The sequence below is a fragment of the Malaclemys terrapin genome, chromosome 9 (genome assembly GCF_027887155.1).
Source record: "Malaclemys terrapin pileata isolate rMalTer1 chromosome 9, rMalTer1.hap1, whole genome shotgun sequence".
NCBI classification, from domain to species: Eukaryota; Metazoa; Chordata; order Testudines; family Emydidae; genus Malaclemys; species Malaclemys terrapin.
This window is the reverse complement of record NC_071513.1, coordinates 98,126,749-98,143,950: the sequence shown is the minus strand read 5'-3', so window position 1 is coordinate 98,143,950 and position 17,202 is coordinate 98,126,749. Positions and strand designations below refer to the sequence as shown.

The following is a 17,202-nucleotide window of genomic DNA, read 5'->3' as shown; positions in this document are numbered from 1 at the left end:
GCATAGCACGCATGCTCTGGGCGCGCTCTCTTTCGGCATTTAACCGATTAGATATTCACATATTATTGAACTATGCAATCACATTTCTCTAGTCTAACAAAAGAGAAGGAAATGTACACAAAGCCCATTGTTCCTGTAACACGATGACTCTGATTTTATGTGCACAGAAATCAGGGAAGCTGGGCTGCTTTCCAGGAAGTGGATTACTTTGAATATTTTGCCTCCAATCTTGTCTCAGATGATCATGTGAGTAGGGACGTTGAAAGACATGGGGAAGGGGTGTGTTGTCAATGAGACTTCAAACAGACATCTCTAGAGATCCCATCAATCTGATGTGATGGACACCAGGAATGAAGAAATCTGGATAAACTATCCCTACAAGAGTTTTTTTGAGGGTGGGAGGGGGAGATGTCAGAAGCAAAGATTACCATGCATTCTGTGCCGCTCCCTCAATGACCAACATCGGACAGTGCAAGTGCTATCCCATGGGGGGCCCTAAGCAGGAATATTTGCCCCCCCACACATATTAATAATTAATAGGAGCCCCCTTGAACTGCTCAGGGCCCTTAGCCTGTTTAGTCTACTTATGCCTAGCGCTGGCTCTCGTCTGACATGACCTGCTCCTGGAGGAAAAAACTCCAGTGGGCGATTTCACCCTAACATTGTCCCATCCAAAGTAGGAATTGTCTGGTTTTAAAGAAAGAGACGCCGTAAACAAACGAAAGGTGACGGAGCAGCGTGCTGAGGCAATGCAATGAGGGCATGTCTACACTGCAAAAAAAATAAAAAAAAATAATCATCACCTGGAGCAGCAAGTCTCAGAGCCCGGGTCAAGCCAGCTCAGGCTAAAAATAGCAGTTTAGCCCGGCAGCGTGAGCCCAGGTCAGTTGACCCGGGCTCAGACTCATTGCCACTGGGTGGGTTTTTTTCTTTTTTGCAGTGCAGATGCACCTGGAGTCACACAAAGCAGATGGAGTGCACATGCTCACAATGCAGCTGGCCTGGGACCCTCTGGAAATTAGCAACCGTTTGGGGGTGGGGGAGAAGATGGCGCATCCCTTTGAGGAACTCATCATTTGAGCCCCAGTATGGAAAAGGCAGCAAATCCTCCCCGACCCCCGCAACGTTCCTCCTCATTCAGTGATCCGAAGGAGTCCAGAGAAGCTGGGCGGGAACCGCAGAGGCAATGTAATCCAAGAACCACAGCCACGGGTCAGCAACCTTTCTCCCTCCGGAGAGAGTTGCCTCTGGGAATCCCCATGCTGGGAGAGCAGCGAGCAGGGCAACCGCCCCGAGAGAGCGGTGTGGTAATGAAATAAAGACAACGCGCCCGAGAACGAGACGGCGAACCAATGCTGTGGAAACGTATCGTACAAAGCACGCCAAAGATGCTGCCTTCCGCCAGGCAGAATGAGTCCTCGACCCCCAAGGGAGCAGGATAGCAGCTATGTATATAAAGTCTAATCCCGCCATGGCTTGGAGATAACTGATAGGAGAATCTCTTCAAAAGCCATAGAAAGTCTGCAGAGGGATGGATTTACAGAAGAGTTTTCCCCATCTCAGCAGTAACTCAGGATTGGGTTCCTTCCCACCCCATTAAAATGATTCCTGGCCCTTATAGGCACTTTTCACTCAGAGATCACAAAGCGTTTTACAAAGGATGGTAAGTAACACGGACCATTAAAACTCTCTGAGGCAAATACCATTTCTACCTCTGTCTGAACAGCGCTCGGCACAATGGGGGCCACAAATGTGATTAGGACCCCTGGGTGCTTTGCAGTAAACAACATCCCCATGTTATGACTAGAAAGGGAGGCAGAGAGTAGTGGAATGAGCTAACACGGTCCACATCACTATAACGTCCATCTTAGGTAGGTTAGGTTTGCATGCGAATAGGCACACACATGCACCAAACCTTCTACTATTTTCCAAAGGATGACAGAAGACCCCTCCCTTAGACAAGTGCGTGGAAGGCAGAGATAACAGCTAATTACTTTTTGGTTGTATCCCAGGACAATCCTTAACTCACTAACAGAAGAACTCTAAAATGACTGGTAAAGGGACAAGAAAATGGAGCGACTGCTCTAGGTTCTCCGAATCCTTAAGCTGCTTTCGTTTGTGGACACGTGGCCATTTAGCAAAAGATCTCCTATTCCACAAGCACAACACGATTTTCCCAGAGAAATGCAAAGATTCCCCTTTTAATAACCCAGCAACCGGTGCATCACATGGAGATTTTTAGGTCTAAGGAGCTTTCCTTATTGATGAGGAAAGAGGGCTGGGCAAGAACAAAGGGGTTGCCATGGACAAGGATAACGGAACTCAGATCACTTCTTGATCAACTTTTGTTGAAAGAAGGAGATGAGGAACGGAAGATGCATCCTCTTCCCCAATGTAATGATCATTGAACACAAAGTTGGAACCCCTGGATGCACTGGAGTAGACAGATACTATTCTGACTCCGAGATTCATGGATTCGGGGGGGCGGGGAGTCTCATTTGGCAGAAAAGGAGTTTGCTTCAGTCTCCATGAAAACTACTTGTGTTGATCTGACCTATCTGCTGGTGAGTTGTTCCCTCCTGCCCTAGAAGGCAAGCTAAAAGCATTACCAGAAGTCCCATCCTGTTACTGGTTGGCACAGTATGACTCCAGGATCTCCCTGGCTGTTCACATAACTCACTACTGCAAAGCACTGCTCCTTCGAACCTCTATTGCCTTTTCTCTGGTCAGAGAAACAAAGGCACAGACAAGTTGGGTAAAGTCTTAGCTCCAGCAGCTTCCTGTGCAAGGTGAATTGTCTGAGGATTGCCGGGCAGGGCCTCTGCCTCACAATCTAGTCTCTGAGACCACCTGCTAGAAGCCCCCCATCTCCTGGAAGGGGGCTAAGGCCCCCTTGGAATCCAGGAGAGACCCTATCAACGTTTGAATCTGAGCAACACCGCAGCCAGCTTCCCCATGCTCACTCTTGACCTTAGGGTTAAGAAGAGAACCAAATGAATCACACCTTTATAAGTGCAGGCGCTTTGAAGCCAGTTCTCTAAATATGGATACCCCTGCTGCAGGCTGTGATGGTGACAGTTGGCTGCCACCACTGCCAGACGCTCTCCCAGTTTGCAGTTTGCCCTACGGGCACTATTCTGTACAAATTAAGGTTGAACCCACATTATTTCCTGCGCTGCTGCCTTACGGACACATGGAAGCGAGTGTCCTAAACGGATGTGGGTTCTGAATAATCTTGAGAATGTAACGTAAGGATTATACTGCCCAGAGATGCAGTATGGCTCCGACATCAGCCCCACTTCTCTAGCCTCCCTCTCCAAGAGATACAGGGACCTCATCTCCTAGCTGCCTAGTGCAAGGAAGACTTGGAAGTGGAATGGGGTGGGGACTGGGTTCTGGCATGACCTCATACTGAGTATCCCATTCAGTAAGTGGCGGGACCCACTGATCCCAAGGTTCCCTGTTAAGCCTGTAAATAGGGACATCAGAAGCTGAAATCAGAAGGGGGTCTAGGGGAGGTCTAGACTGGCTATTAGGAAACACTATTTCACTAGGAGGGTGGTGAAGCACTGGAATGGGTTACCTAGGGAGGTGGTGGAATCTTCATCCTTAGAGGTTTTTAAGGCCCGGCTTGACAAAGCCCTGGCTGGGAAGATTTAGTTGGGGTTGGTCCTGCTTTGAGCAGGGGGTTGGACTAGAACCTCCTGAGGTCTCTTCCAACCCTAATTTTCTAGGATTCCTCCAGCAAAACTGGAACCCCTCAATGGCATGCGGTGCTCGCCCTGTTGCCAAGGAAAGGACCAGGAGGTGGCAGGCCTGGGCCATAGCTCCCCGCTGCTGGTACCCTCTGGGTGCCAGCGAGTGCACTACAGCTGATGTTAACTAGGTAACATCAGTGTAAGCTCTGAGGCTTCAAACACCATCAGGCACCCAGGTGGAGACCCAGAAGTACAGATGGTCATTAAGCTAGAATCACAGAAGATCAAACTCCAACGTCCAGGACAGAGCAGGAGTCGCTGCAAGCGCCAGGCCTCAGGCCACAGAACGCTGAACTCACAACTGGTCCAGCAGAGAAATACCCACATCCTCTGCTTAGACATATACCTTACTCCAGAGGAAGAGAACATGTTATAGGCCATCTAGCCACGTGCTTACCTTGGCACTGGGTATCTTTCATGGCAGGCTCATATCCAGCAGCACACGTACAGGCTCCAACAGGTACCATCCACTCCCCATCTCCATTACAGTACAGCTTCAGGGGCACAGACACCTCCACTGCATTGGGGATGCAGATCCCTGGGGCAATGACCAGAGAAGTGGGCTCAGCCCCAGTTAAGGTCTCCGGAAAAACGGCAAAGCCAGCAATGGTGTTGGAGCATTTCTTATAGAAAGCGCGGACAGAGATGAGGGACATGCAGGCGCCCAGGTCCTGGAAGGCTAGGTAAAAACCATTCTTGGAGAGAGGCCCAAAGCTGCGCACCTTGGTGTTCACACGGCCAGACTCCAGCTTGGAGAAACTCTCATCGGGGGCAATTGTATCCACTTTGACGTAGGGGTTTTCCATCCAGAAGGGGCTAGAGGCAGAGGCAGAATCTGTATCCGACTCGTAATAGAAGAGATTGAAGGTCTCTTTGCAGGAGCCCGGGATGTTGGGGATGCTGTTACAGTCCCGTACAGTGAATTTCAGCTCCACGTAGACTCGCTGGACGTCCTGGCGCTGGATGAACTGAGTACGGAGCCAGTTGTTCTGATTGGCCTCCCGCACATTGCACACCTGGTACGTTCGGATGGGGTTCATGGCCTCGTCGTAACCGCTGACTTCCTCCCACTGCAGTGGAGAGAGATTGGCAGGTTAGCCACTGGGATGGGCAGTCCGGAATGCTTCAAAACACGGCCCCACCCCCACAGCAAACTAATCCAAACCACACTGCAGAAACCAGACACGTGATTACCCCCAAAAGCACCAACACACGCGCACAGCCAGTACGAACCGAGGTACCCATATGGTCCGTCCCTGCCCTGCTCCCTCCTGGCGCTACTCCCCCTGTCATGCTGAAGCCTGTGAGAACTTCACTCTTCTCTGTGTAGTGCCGTGCACTTGCGACTCCCATAGTAATGAAGGAGTCGGCATCAAAGAGAGCTATGAGCTGGTCTGGGGAACGGAGGTGATTTCACAAGGCTCCCAAAGGGCACAGGAGGGAACCTAAAGGGTGCCCTTGTCTTGTGAAGGGTCCCAGTTCGAAACGGATAAGACTTGCAGCTCAACCTGGAATCCAGAGCCCTGTGCAGGCTCCTAGAGGAGGACCTGAGTCTTACCCCGGTCTCTGGATGAGCCGTCCACGCCAACTCGGACGTCACCCACTTCGTATCCATCAGGGTTTCTGAAGGAAAAATGGAATTGAGAGACAAGGTCAGGGTTTGGGAAAGAAACAGGAGGGAAATCTTTCAAAACGTTTGCAGGCAACGCAGAGCAATGCAGCTTGGGGGGCGGGAGGAAGAGGGGCAGAGTGAGACGGACTCCGGATTTCCTCCAGTCAAGGGGAGAGGAAAGACCCCATCAGGAGAATTGCTAAGGGAGCAGAGCCACCAAAGAAACAGAAGGAAGGGGAATGTGGACAGCAAGCAAGAGCAGCCATCTTCCTTTCAGCAACCTGTACGCTGAGCCCCGCTTGTCGGGCACCCACACAACCTCCGCCCCCCAAACACCTCCTTTGCTGCGAGGGTCTGCCAGCAGGGAAACAGTCCCCTTCCCCTCCCCCCGGCACTGGTGTCTTTGCTGAGGCTCAGGCTGAAAGCGCCTGTTCCCATGACAGGGCGGTGCAGGCCAGGCAGGTTTCTCCAGCAGGGGAGGGACGGCAGGCTGCTCTCTCAAGCTGCCCCACATCACTCATTTCACAAGAGGCGAGAAGAATTTGACCGTCTGGCCGACATTCCAGGAGCGGATTACAAGCCAAACCTCCCCGTCAGCATTCCCCCGAGAGCCCCAGCCCCAGCCCCAGCCCCAGCCGTGGGGGGGAGCGAGAAGCCAGTCTGAGGAGAGCTGGAATTGCAGCCAGCTGCGGCTAATCCCAGGCTAGGCCGGGCAGCCCTACCGAACCTGAGCACGCTACAGTGGGAGAGTCTTGGCTAGCAGCAAACTGTCTCAATCCTGGTCTTAACCCCAGCCGTGACCCCTAGCAATTCTTTGAGGGGGTGTCAGAGGCCTGGAGGCACACGACCCCCCCGCCCCCATCTCCTCCACCAAGACCAGTAGACAACCTCACTCCCACGCCGAGCGCCAGCACTGCCTAGCGAAACGGGTCTTCGCTCATAACCAACACAGCCGAGCTCCCGCCCCGTTACCCAGCACAAGCTCCCCAAACCCAAGGCCTTTCCCAAAGGCACAAAGCAGATTCAGGTCAAAATGCCATTGCAGGGCAAAGAAACGCCCCTTCTGAACCCCAAGTGGGTCTGTGTCCCCACCAAACCCTTCCCACAGACAGCCTCCGCCTCAGACTGCCCCCACAGTTGGCACACCACTCACTGCCCCTCTCAGGGAGCCTCCCTTCAGGGCATAGCCCCGGCCAACAGGAAGAGAGAAGAGTCTTTCCTCCATCCAGTTCACATGTCCCCATTCCCTTTAACTCCCCCTTCTCCCCTCCCCACTTTGTGCCCTCCCTATAGGCCATCCCCCGCCCCCCACCTCCAACTCACGTCTAACACACTATGATGTTATTGACATAATCTGTAACTGTATAGATCACTGTTGCGACCACTGTTATATATTTGCAGCAAATATTGTATAAAGGTTGTTGTGTGGGGGGTTTATGGAGAGGTTATGGTTTGCTGGTTATGACTATGCTGTCTATATGTGCGTATCATTTTTGTAGTTGAAGTTATGAATATTGGCTCTATACTGTCTGTATTTGAAATTTAGGCTATGCTTCTGGGTGACACCCCAGACAAGTTGGTGTCAGCTCTGCCTAGCCTGCTTGATGGCCCAATTAAGGACCATCAGCTATACAATGGACCCATTGAGAGAAGGCAGATACACCTTGTGACTCAGCAAAGTATGCAGGGACTGGCCCATGTGACTCCAAACTCCATTTTGCTGTAATTTTCCACAGTAAGAACAAAGAGGTGTTCTTACACCTGGAAAAGACTATAAAAGGCTGATGCCTCATCTCCATCTTGTCTTCAATCCTGCATCTTACCTCTGGAGGGATTTTGCTACAAACTGAAGCTCTAAACAAAGGACTGAGGACCCATCCCAGCTGGGGATGTTCCAGAGACTTGATTTGAACCTGCAGCTTATTCCATCACTGCTACAAGCTTGAACCAAGAACTTTGCCATTTCTGTATGTAATTGATTCCATTTAACCAATTCTAGCTCTCATCTCTATCTTTTTCCTTTTATGAATAAACCTTTAGATTTTAGATTCTAAAGGATTGGCAACAGCGTGATTTGTGGGTAAGATCTGATTTGTATATTGACCTGGGTCTGGGGCTTGGTCCTTTGGGATCGAGAGAACCTTTTTTCTTTTACTGGGGTATTGGTTTTCATAACCATTCGTCCCCATAACGAGTGGCACTGGTGGTGATACTAGGAAACTGGAGTGTCTAAGGGAATTGCTTGTCTGACTTGTGGTTAGCCAGTGGGGTAAAACCAAAGTCTTCTCGGTTTGGTTTGCCTTGGTGTGCATAGAAAACCCAGCCTTGGGCTGTAACTGCCCTGCTTTAAGAAATGTGTCCTGAATTGACTCTCTCAGTTGCGTCCCGCCAGAACCAGCATCGTTATACACACACTTCCCAGGAGGCCTACAAATCCCAGTCCCCCAGTGCCACTCCCTCAAACATGGCGACACTGAGCAGCTGGGAACCCAGCACCACCGCTCAGTCCCCAGGCCATCCCACTCCCTTGCGTGTGGTCTCGTCCACGAGCTCTAGAGCGGGCGCTTCCTTGCAAGCGCTCAGCACGTGCAGTGCTATCCAAACACCCTTTGTACGCAGGGAGTCAAAACTCGTCGGCCCAGCCTGCGAACAGGCATCTCTTGGGGCATCACTCTAGTGAGGGCATTTCTCCCTCCCTGGCTGTGGGAAGTGCCACATCCCGTGGCCCAGGCACGAGACTTTCTGATCCTTCTGCCTCTCCCAACTGCCACGGAGCCTTCCCCGTCCGTGAGGCATCTGCCTCTTACAGAAGCTGTACTCGAAAACGGCTTTCCCTGCTGTACCGTAGTCTGGATACAGAGGCCACCGGGCCACTCTCAGGGTGTGGGCAAGTAGCTCCCCATCCCAAGCATTCACTAGCGCATCCCCATAGCCTCCTCCACGGCTCACGTCCCTGCATCCCAGCAGCACAGTCAACGATGCTAGAATACTCACCACTATTCTGCCAATGGGATACAAGCAATCTACCCCGGGCCAGCAGAAATTGCCCCAACTGGGGACCCTTTAGAAGAGGAAGTGAGAGGACTATCAGATGCCCCAGTGCTGGCCAGTAGGGAAAGGAAGGTTACTGAGCAGTAACTGGAATTCTTCCCTCAGAGGCTTCTCGCGGGCTCAGAGCCTAAGAGATGCACATGTCAGCCACCCGCAAGAGAACCTCAAAAGACCGGTACAATGAATGAGGAAGGAAGGAAGGAAGGGAGGCCCTGCTAATACACATCGTTATGGGAAACTCCATTCGCTGGTCAATAACCTTCCTCTTCATGACTTGCCGCAGCAGAATCCCAGTCTTGGAGACGAACCAAGGAGAGGATGGTGATTACAGGAGATGCTATTAATACCACAGCTCTGGTAGAGCCCGTGAGCTCTGGTACCAGGATCCCAGACTGATCTCAAGAGCTCTGACAGCCCTCTCCACTATAACAGTCTGGGCTGGGCTGGTCTTCCCCATAGATTTTGCCAGAGAGAGACAGAGGAATTAATCTGTTTAGGAATCCCCATCCGGGCAGGAACTGCTGCTTTTATGCCAAACACCAGGCATTTGACATTCTCTGGAGAGGTAATTCCATTTCAAGACAGACAACGCAACTGATGCTTCACACCCATCCTTGGTGCTTGTCACTCCAGCTGTTCGCCAGGGAGTTCCTTTTCCCAGCCAAGTGAATGGCGAAAAGGAGGACACGGCTCATGTTCTTCTGCAGCAAGAGAACTCTGGGGGACAGATGCACTGAGACATACACTGCCCCTGCACTGGAGGGTAAGGAACAATGCTGCTTTGCTTCTGACCAGCACAGACAATCGTGTTACTCAAAGCTCAGGGCTATGTGTGAAGCCTCTTGGGCTTCTGAGTCTGTGGGATGCGACTCCCCCAGCATGAATTGGAACAACTGTCCCAATTTTTAATTCTCTAACAGCTCCTGTAGGTCCCCTTCACTGATGCAGTGTGCGTGCGCACCCCCACCCTCCCGCAGCAGGGATTCCTTAACCTAAATTGACCTGGTTTGTAGAGGGAATCTAACCATGAAACAAGAGGCCACATTTCAGCCTTGTGGAAGCAACTTACAAGGATCAGCGAGGCCTAGACACCAGATGAAGCACTGTGAATAAATAGCATTTAAACCACCCTTGCTATTAGGCAAAGGGAGTCTGGATCCAGATGTAGAACCGGACCCTGTTGTTGAAACATCAAGGGAAAGAGTGGAGGCTCCACTGCCAAAACCAGAAGAGCCATGCTCCAGATCTGGCCAGCCCAGGCAATGGCTATCAGATCTGGGCTCTTCCCAGCTTCGCTCTCCTGAGATAAGAGTCCCTCTGCAGGAAACGGCAGAGAGGTCTTGAGCATGGCCCAAGAGAAAGCATCAGAAATCTCCAGTGGCCCTTAAATCAGAGAGAACATTTGGCAGAGGCTATAGAAGTGACTGTGCCACACCCCATAAAACTGATTCTCATGTTTCCCCTTAAAGACCACCAGTGCTAGTCTGGATTCTGGTGATGTCCTACCTTGCCCCTCGCAGTGAAGACCTGGTTTAGTATCCCTGCTCCCACACACACACGGCCTCAAGACAACAGTGCTTCTCCCCCCATGCCTTAGTCACTCCAGGCTGCAGAGTCAAATTGCCTTAAATTCCAGCGTATTTATAACATCCTGGATTTGCCAGGTTTCCTGCAGAACTCCGGGTGGGAGAACCACCTGAATATGAGCCATCCACAGCGAGGGGGCTAGGAGAGAGAGATCAAGGTAATACGATCGCGCTGACAACCAAAGCGGAGCATCCCAAACTATTTAGGGCAGGGGTAATCAATAGGCAGACCGCAGGCCAAATCCGGATTGCCAGATGCTTTTGAACAGACCCCAAAATAATTTTAATTTACTCATTGTTGTGGGGGATGGGGGGAGGGTTAATTAATTTCTCTGGTGTCTCGACCTTGACAAAAAATAATTGAGTACCCCTGATTTAGGGCATCGCTAGCCACATGAGCAGGCTGCATTCCTAGAGGGTAACCAGTGGTCAGCCTGGACTGTAGCTGCAGTCTGGCAAAAGGTGTCGTGTGCCAGAGCCATGAGACAAGCCAGTTTCAGGGAGACCTGTCTGTTCCCTGGGGATACAGCATCATGACAGAGATTTGCATTCGCCCTTTCTAGGGGCCTTTCCTTCAGCAGAAAAGCTGCAGCCACAGGAGTCCAGGGTGGCTCCTATAAAAGTCAGCCCGAGCCAGTTTGTTTGGAGTCCCAGATCTCTGCAGGGGGAACAAGTTGCACGCAGGGATATACACCCTTTGAAAGGACAGAGCCCAGGACAGAGTCCTGATGAGCCAGTTGTCCAAATATGGGCACACTTGTGTTCCATGATGCCTGAGATATGCAGCCACTGCCGTTAAACATTTCATGGAGACCCAAGTGGCTGTAGTGAAGCCAAACAAGTACTCTGCATTGACAGGGATTGGTCTTTGCCAAGTCTGAATGTTGCCATTTGAACTCGCGCAGGAAGATGTGACAGGGGAGTACGGCATGCATCAACAAGGCGGAGAGCTCCGAGCCAGGCCCGAGGGCTCAGAGAGAAGGAATTATCGCTTCCAGTGGAATCATACAAGACTTGAGCTTCCGCGTAGAACCCTGGGTCTCTAGCGGGATGGGGCAAGAGCCTCTTTTGGGATTAGGAAATACTCGGAATAAAATCCACACTCCCCCCAGAGCGGACTGGGTATTTCTATGGCTCAGTCGGAAAGCCCTTCCCTGAACAGTTTCTCATGCAAGGGGTCTGAGAAGGGAGGAGGAAACGACCTGAAGTGGGAATGGATTTCCTAGCTCTGCTCTCCCACCTCCAGGTCCCAGTGATCTGAAGCAACTCCACTGTGTGTCCAAAGGAATGAGAGAGTGGTTGACCCCAGAGGGGGAAGAGGAAAGGGCTGTAATGGGGACTGGCTCAGGAAGGCTGTTGAGAAGGGCCAGAGGGGCCGATGCAGACACTCTCCAGGTGCCAGTACTGGGTGCACCAGGATGGGGAAAAGAGATTAAGGTTAGGGAGCCCAGTGGCTGAAAGCGACAGATTTGGGAGAGAACTCGGATTTGAGGAGCCTAGAATCAGCCTGCCATTCCACCAAGAAGGAGCCAGAGGACACCTGAAGGTGAACAGACCCGAGTCTCCGAGCGACGCAGACATTCACACGAGTGGATAAGGGATGCCCAAGGACAGCTCAGCACAGAAAGCCACTGGGCGTTCCCCCACTCCAGAGATTGCAGCTAAAGCAGAATCTATAGATTCTTAGCACGGGACACAGCGCCCCGACGACACCTGTGGAAGGCAGTGGAAATGCACACAGACAACGGGCGCTGCGATGCCCAGACCCTTAGCACCCGTGCCACGCATCCCACAGAGCCAAAGACTCCCTTGCTACAGTCCTCACTTGTGCTGATGACGCCTAAGGAAATTCCACCCATGGCACTTGGAGTATTCCCTCCATCTCCGCCTCCCCAGTAGCTGGCATGCTGGCCTTTGGGAGGAGCCTCCCTCCCAGACATCGTGTTCCTGCAGTTTCCACACTAAGGGCAGTCGAGTCCTGTGCCTTGCTGAGACACGTGGTGGGAAGCAATATCATGGACCCTGACAGGCTACGAAGCATTCAAAGCCTCCTGCAGACAGGGGGGCCTGCTTTGCCAGGCAGTACAGGCCCCCGTGGGACAAAGCTGGCACACCCAGGAAATGTCCTTCTCCAAGGTAGCGCTGGCAACGCACATGTTGATCTACAACAGACATGTCACTCTGACAGGAGACAGGCGGCCCAAATCCTCACTATTCCGGATCCACCATCTTAGCTGAGAAACCGCCGGGCAACAGCGCAAGCCCGCAGCCAAGGCCAAACACCAGGCAGAAAAACGAGACACAGTCAGTTAACAGTGAGCTCCGAACCAAGGAAAGGGCTGTAAACAAAGGGCAGAAGGCAGCTCCCAGGCCTGAGGCGGTGGGGCCACTTGGGCGTTCCAGGCCTTCTGTAACCTTGTCTCAGAGATTGGTTGTATGCGAGGGCCATGCTCAAAACGGTTCTGGGACTCGCTGTACCTTAGCTGTAGAGGTAGTTCGCAGCAGGACGCTGTCCTGAACGCTACCGCGCCACCTTGTTTTCTCCATGAACTCGAAGTCTTTACAAATCCAAAATTGGATACAAACCACCCGCCCCTTTCCCTTTCTGATGCAAAGAATTAGGATAGCAAGCGCGATGGGCCAGCTGCTGTCCAAACATAACAGGCACAGTCATCGCCTGCCCTGCCCAAGCTCACAATTGAAGACAAGCAATACGGAAGAGGCGGCGGGTAGACAATAAGCAATTAACCTCACCACCCCTCTGCTTATTCATGGTTAGCTGGTGACTTTTTGTGGGCATTGTGGCAGAGGGGTATTTTGAGGAAGGATTTGAAGGAACGGGTGGTAGCTTTACAGCTCCACGCCACATGGAAAGTCATCTGCGAGTGGAAGACAGCATGAAGAGTGTCTTAGGAGAAGAGGAAGAACAGGTGGTCGAGGCTGATGTTGATGGCGGAGCACTATGAAGCAGCAGCAGAAGTAGAAACTTTTCAGTACTTAAGGCTTGGACGCCCCATTACAGTCTGAGTTTTGCTACGGACCAGGATTAGGGTCAGGATTTCCTCTCAGTATCTGCTCCAGTGCTCATATGCAAAACTGGGGACAGCACGTCTCACAGTAATTCTGGGCACTTATTGAACCAAAGGGGGGCAAAAGAGAATTGGATATGTTCAGAGGACAGGTCCATCAATGGCTATTAGCCAGGATGGTCAGGGACGCAATCCCATGCTCTCGGTGTCCCTAAACCTCTGAGTGCCAGAAGGTGGGACAGGCAACAGGGGATGGATTACTCAATAAATTGCCCTGACCTGTTCATTCCCTCAAAAGCATCTGGCACTGGCCACCACTGGAAGACCGGATACTGGGCTCGATGGACCATTGGTCTAACCCAGTATGGCCGTCCTTAGATTCTTATGCGTTCTTTTCAGTCAGCTCCTCAGAAAGAGTCCAAGAATCTGATCCAGTGGGTACAAAACCTTAGGCTTTCTTGGCTTTGAACTTGCGACACTACCAGCTACCATGATGTAGGACTTTGGCCTCTCAGCTATACCTACCCCATTGGGAAAAAAGAAGGGCTCAGATTCGAGTGAAGAGCTCCTTAGAAACATCCCAGAGAAAAGTTCATGGGTTACCCAGGCCACAGCGTCAAACAGAGGGGCCGGGCTCATTCTGCAACCCACTGAGAGAGAGTGCAGAAGCCAGGGATCTTTGACGCGCCCCCAACATTTGGGTCCGTACCAGAGGTGAGCCTCACTCCGGAGGGCAGGAATGGGGCCGTGGCCAACACAACAGTGCCAATGCTAGACAATGAATGGGTGGGGCTATTCATGAGTCCTCATCCTATCCACAGCTCCTTTGGAAAAGGAAACAGTATGCACACCGCAGTGTTTGCTGGCAGGGGGTGCCTGGCTCTGGGACTTGGTCACCTCCCCTCTCCTGCAGCCACAGAGAGAGGTCTCTGAAAAGAAGAGGGCGAGTCTATGGGCCTGTGGATGGCAGAAGCTTGCTAATATTTGGTTGTGGCTTATTGGCGGCATACAGGAGCAGAACAGGCGATGACCTGCCGGTGGTGGCTGCCACCAAAGGGGGCATCTCCTGCACATTTTAGTTCCCTCCCCAGCTTTGAGATAATTATAGCAGGAACGAGTGGCCTTGTGCGCTTCCCATTCAGGCACCTATTGGTACAATTAATCCCAGCCCCGTTCTAAACTGCAGCACAAAGGACTTTGGAGTGAGGCCCTTTCTCTGGAAACAAAGGGCTGCCTGTGGGAGAGAACCTGAGGTTGCACTTTTCCCGCTGACACGCATTTCACATACACAAAAGCAAAGCCACACATGGTGTTGTGTATCAGGGCAGACCCTGTAGGGAGACCCTTCCACACACTTCCCAGACCCCAATGTCCAAACCAATCCTAGATCCCCCCACCCCACCCCAATCCTCTGGGAGGAGCCTTCAACCAGGGCAGGGAAATGCTGACCAGCTGCTGGGGACTATCCCAGGGCAAGCTTCTGCTAGGGAATTCACAACACCCCGAATCCCATCCAGAGAAGCGCCCACATCCCACGCAGCCCTAGTCACTGGCAAGGGACACCTGTGATGAACCAGGGTGATAGTTCCACAACTTATACATTCTGGTTGATAGTGTGAAGTCGTGTTATGAAAACTGCTGTACTGCGAGTCCCTATATGTAGGAGGATCCACCACTACCAACTGGTATTGGAGCAGGTACGCACCAGACAGGAGCGATGGGAAATACTTCAGGGTAACAATTAGCCCTCACAAAGGTTATGCTAGAAAGCAGCTCAAGCCTTGAAAATCCATTCTAGCTCTACCCTTCTGAAGGGAGAGGGGAAGGCAGGAGAAGCGGAAACTTACCAGGGGTAAAACAAGTGACAGAGTGGTTTAAATAAAGAAACACACAGGAACAGGAGTGAGATAGGAGAAGGAAGCACGGGGCAAGACACAGCAAGGTCACAGAAGCTGGGCAAAGGACTTGTAGGAGGGAGAGGTCACCCAGCGTGTCGCAGCCCAGGAGGTAGGGGCCCTGCCTGCTTTCCTGAGCCCAGATGGCCCAAGGACTCTGGACAAACCAAGGGACTCAGACCCCAGCCCAAAGAATGCCCTCGAGTGGTGAGGAAACGGAGGCAGAGACATGCATTTAATGTTTGTTTTGCATGAGGTACACTCTCCTGTGCTTCGTACGATTAAGTATAAAAGAGCTTCAAGGAGCTAATCTCTGCGCAAAGCATATGAGTGTGGTGCTGACTGCTTTACAACTACTGCGGGCCCCTGAGAGTTCAGCTGTAACCAGAAGCTTCCCACCTTGGGAGGCGGGGGGTTCTAGAGCGGGGTGTGTTTAAGTAACGGGGGTATCTGGGGACATAGGGCGGATGAGCCAAAGAGCCCCATGCCAGACAGGCCACGGGATGCCCCAGTGCTGCAGCCTCTGAGGCGCTAGCAGATTTCATGCGCCCCCAGGGATCCAGAGCACAGACTCGGACTCCCCTCACTGCTGCCTTAGTGGGTGGCCAGCAGGGAGCACCACTAGGACCTGTGAGAGTGTCACACCCTCCAGACAAAGCAGATCCCATCAACCTCCTCCCTGTTCCAGAATCTGGCCCCACCGCCGGAAATCCCATGCCTCACCAGGCTGCAAGGAGCTCTGCTTGCTCCCCTCCCCGCCGCATGCTCCAGCGCTGGGGAACTCTCACCCCTTCACGGTGAATTTCCCGGGAAGGGTTTGGTGGCGAGCCACAGGGTTTTCCATGTGAGGGAAGGGGCAGGAAGGGAGAGGCTGACAGGCTGGGGGACAGGAGAGCAGAGGGAGACAGCAGCTGGGGCGTGTGTGCAGTGAGTGGGGAGAGGAGAGAGCGAACGTGGTTTGGTGCTAGACTCCCAGGCTGGAATTAGCAATGCCGGGGCACTGGCAGTAGCCACAGACAGGCTGCTTACACACCCCCAAGTATTTTTAACAGGGGAGGCCCTCTCCGCTCCTTCCCCACACGCCCCAGGAGATCAGAACTGTCAGCGCAAAAGCTATTCCAGGCCCAGGAGAGGCTGTGACCCCTGAGCACAGGACACAGCCCTCCGCAGGATTGCAAAGGCCGGAAACATTCGCTAGCTGCCTTTGATCTATACAGATGCTGTGTGGCAGCGCCCCCTGCAGGAGCCGGGAATCATTGCGGCTGCAGATACACACCAGGACTAGGGAGCCCTGAACTCCAATCCTCCGCAAGTGCCCAATACCTCCCCGCACCTTGACCTCGGATCGCTCAGCCCTCTAGGTCCTGGCCCCGGGACCCCCTTGGGGAATCTGCCCAGTGTGGCTCCCTCTTGTCTCTCTCACCGGCGTACATGACAAGTTCCCGTTGCTGACACTTTTCAACCCATGGGTATCTGGGTTTCGCCTCCAGAGATGGGCGCAGAGGGAAACAGAGAACACCATGGCCCAAAGAGCTTCCCATCCTGCCTTCTCCCCCACTCTGGCTGGGTTGACGCTCGCATACATGGCTGCAGAGGTACAGGGCACACCACCCCTTCAGTTCAGAGCCAGCTATCCATGGGGAGCAAAAGGAAACCAGGGCCGGTGTCACAGCTGTGGCCCTTTGTGCCAAGGATGTTTGGAACATCATCAAAGAAGATCAGATCTGCTGAGCCAGACACTGGCACATGCAATCCGGTGTCTTGCCTCTGGCAGTGGGCAGAGCCTGCCCCACTTAGAGTTAAGAGCACCATGAGCACTTAATAACAGACTCATTATTTTTGTATTATGGTAGGGCCTAGAGGCCCCAATGAGATCGGGGCCCCATTGTACAGACACAGACAGTCTCTGCCCTGAAGAGCTTACAACCTAAACAGCCAAGCCAAAGGAAGTTGCTTCATTTCCTGATGGGGAACTGAGGCACCAGGAGATTCAGTGTCCCAAGAGTGTCTATAGCAGAGCCAGGAACTGAGCCCAGATCTTGAGTCCCGGATTGGTTCCTTTACTGCAAGGCCATTTTCCCTCTCTGAAGCCTGCTGCTTTAGGGGAAGGTGCACTGCCCCCCAAAACCTACGCCTGGAAAACTAGCCCAACCTAGAGAGAACAATCAACTAAACCTGGGACGGGGAGGGGGAGATGGCAGGGGTTGTGTGACTGAGCAACCAGCAACTGCATCTCCCCTCATCGCCCAGGCAAACACATCTCACTGCTCA

General features: G+C 52.5%; 1 protein-coding gene across 3 annotated transcripts in view; it reads right to left on the bottom strand.

Moving 5' to 3' along the window:
* EPHB3 (EPH receptor B3) overlaps positions 1-17,202 on the bottom strand; it is a 58,144-nt gene that overhangs the window by 18,078 nt on the left and 22,864 nt on the right. For all 3 annotated transcript variants that reach the window (XM_054039378.1, XM_054039376.1, XM_054039377.1), the window contains exons 2-3: positions 5,317-5,381; positions 4,156-4,828 (exon numbers count right to left, since the gene is read on the bottom strand). In XM_054039378.1, coding sequence (XP_053895353.1) covers positions 4,156-4,828; positions 5,317-5,373 — 730 coding nt within the window. In that variant the 5' untranslated portion in view covers positions 5,374-5,381. The remainder of the gene's footprint in view (positions 1-4,155; positions 4,829-5,316; positions 5,382-17,202) is intronic.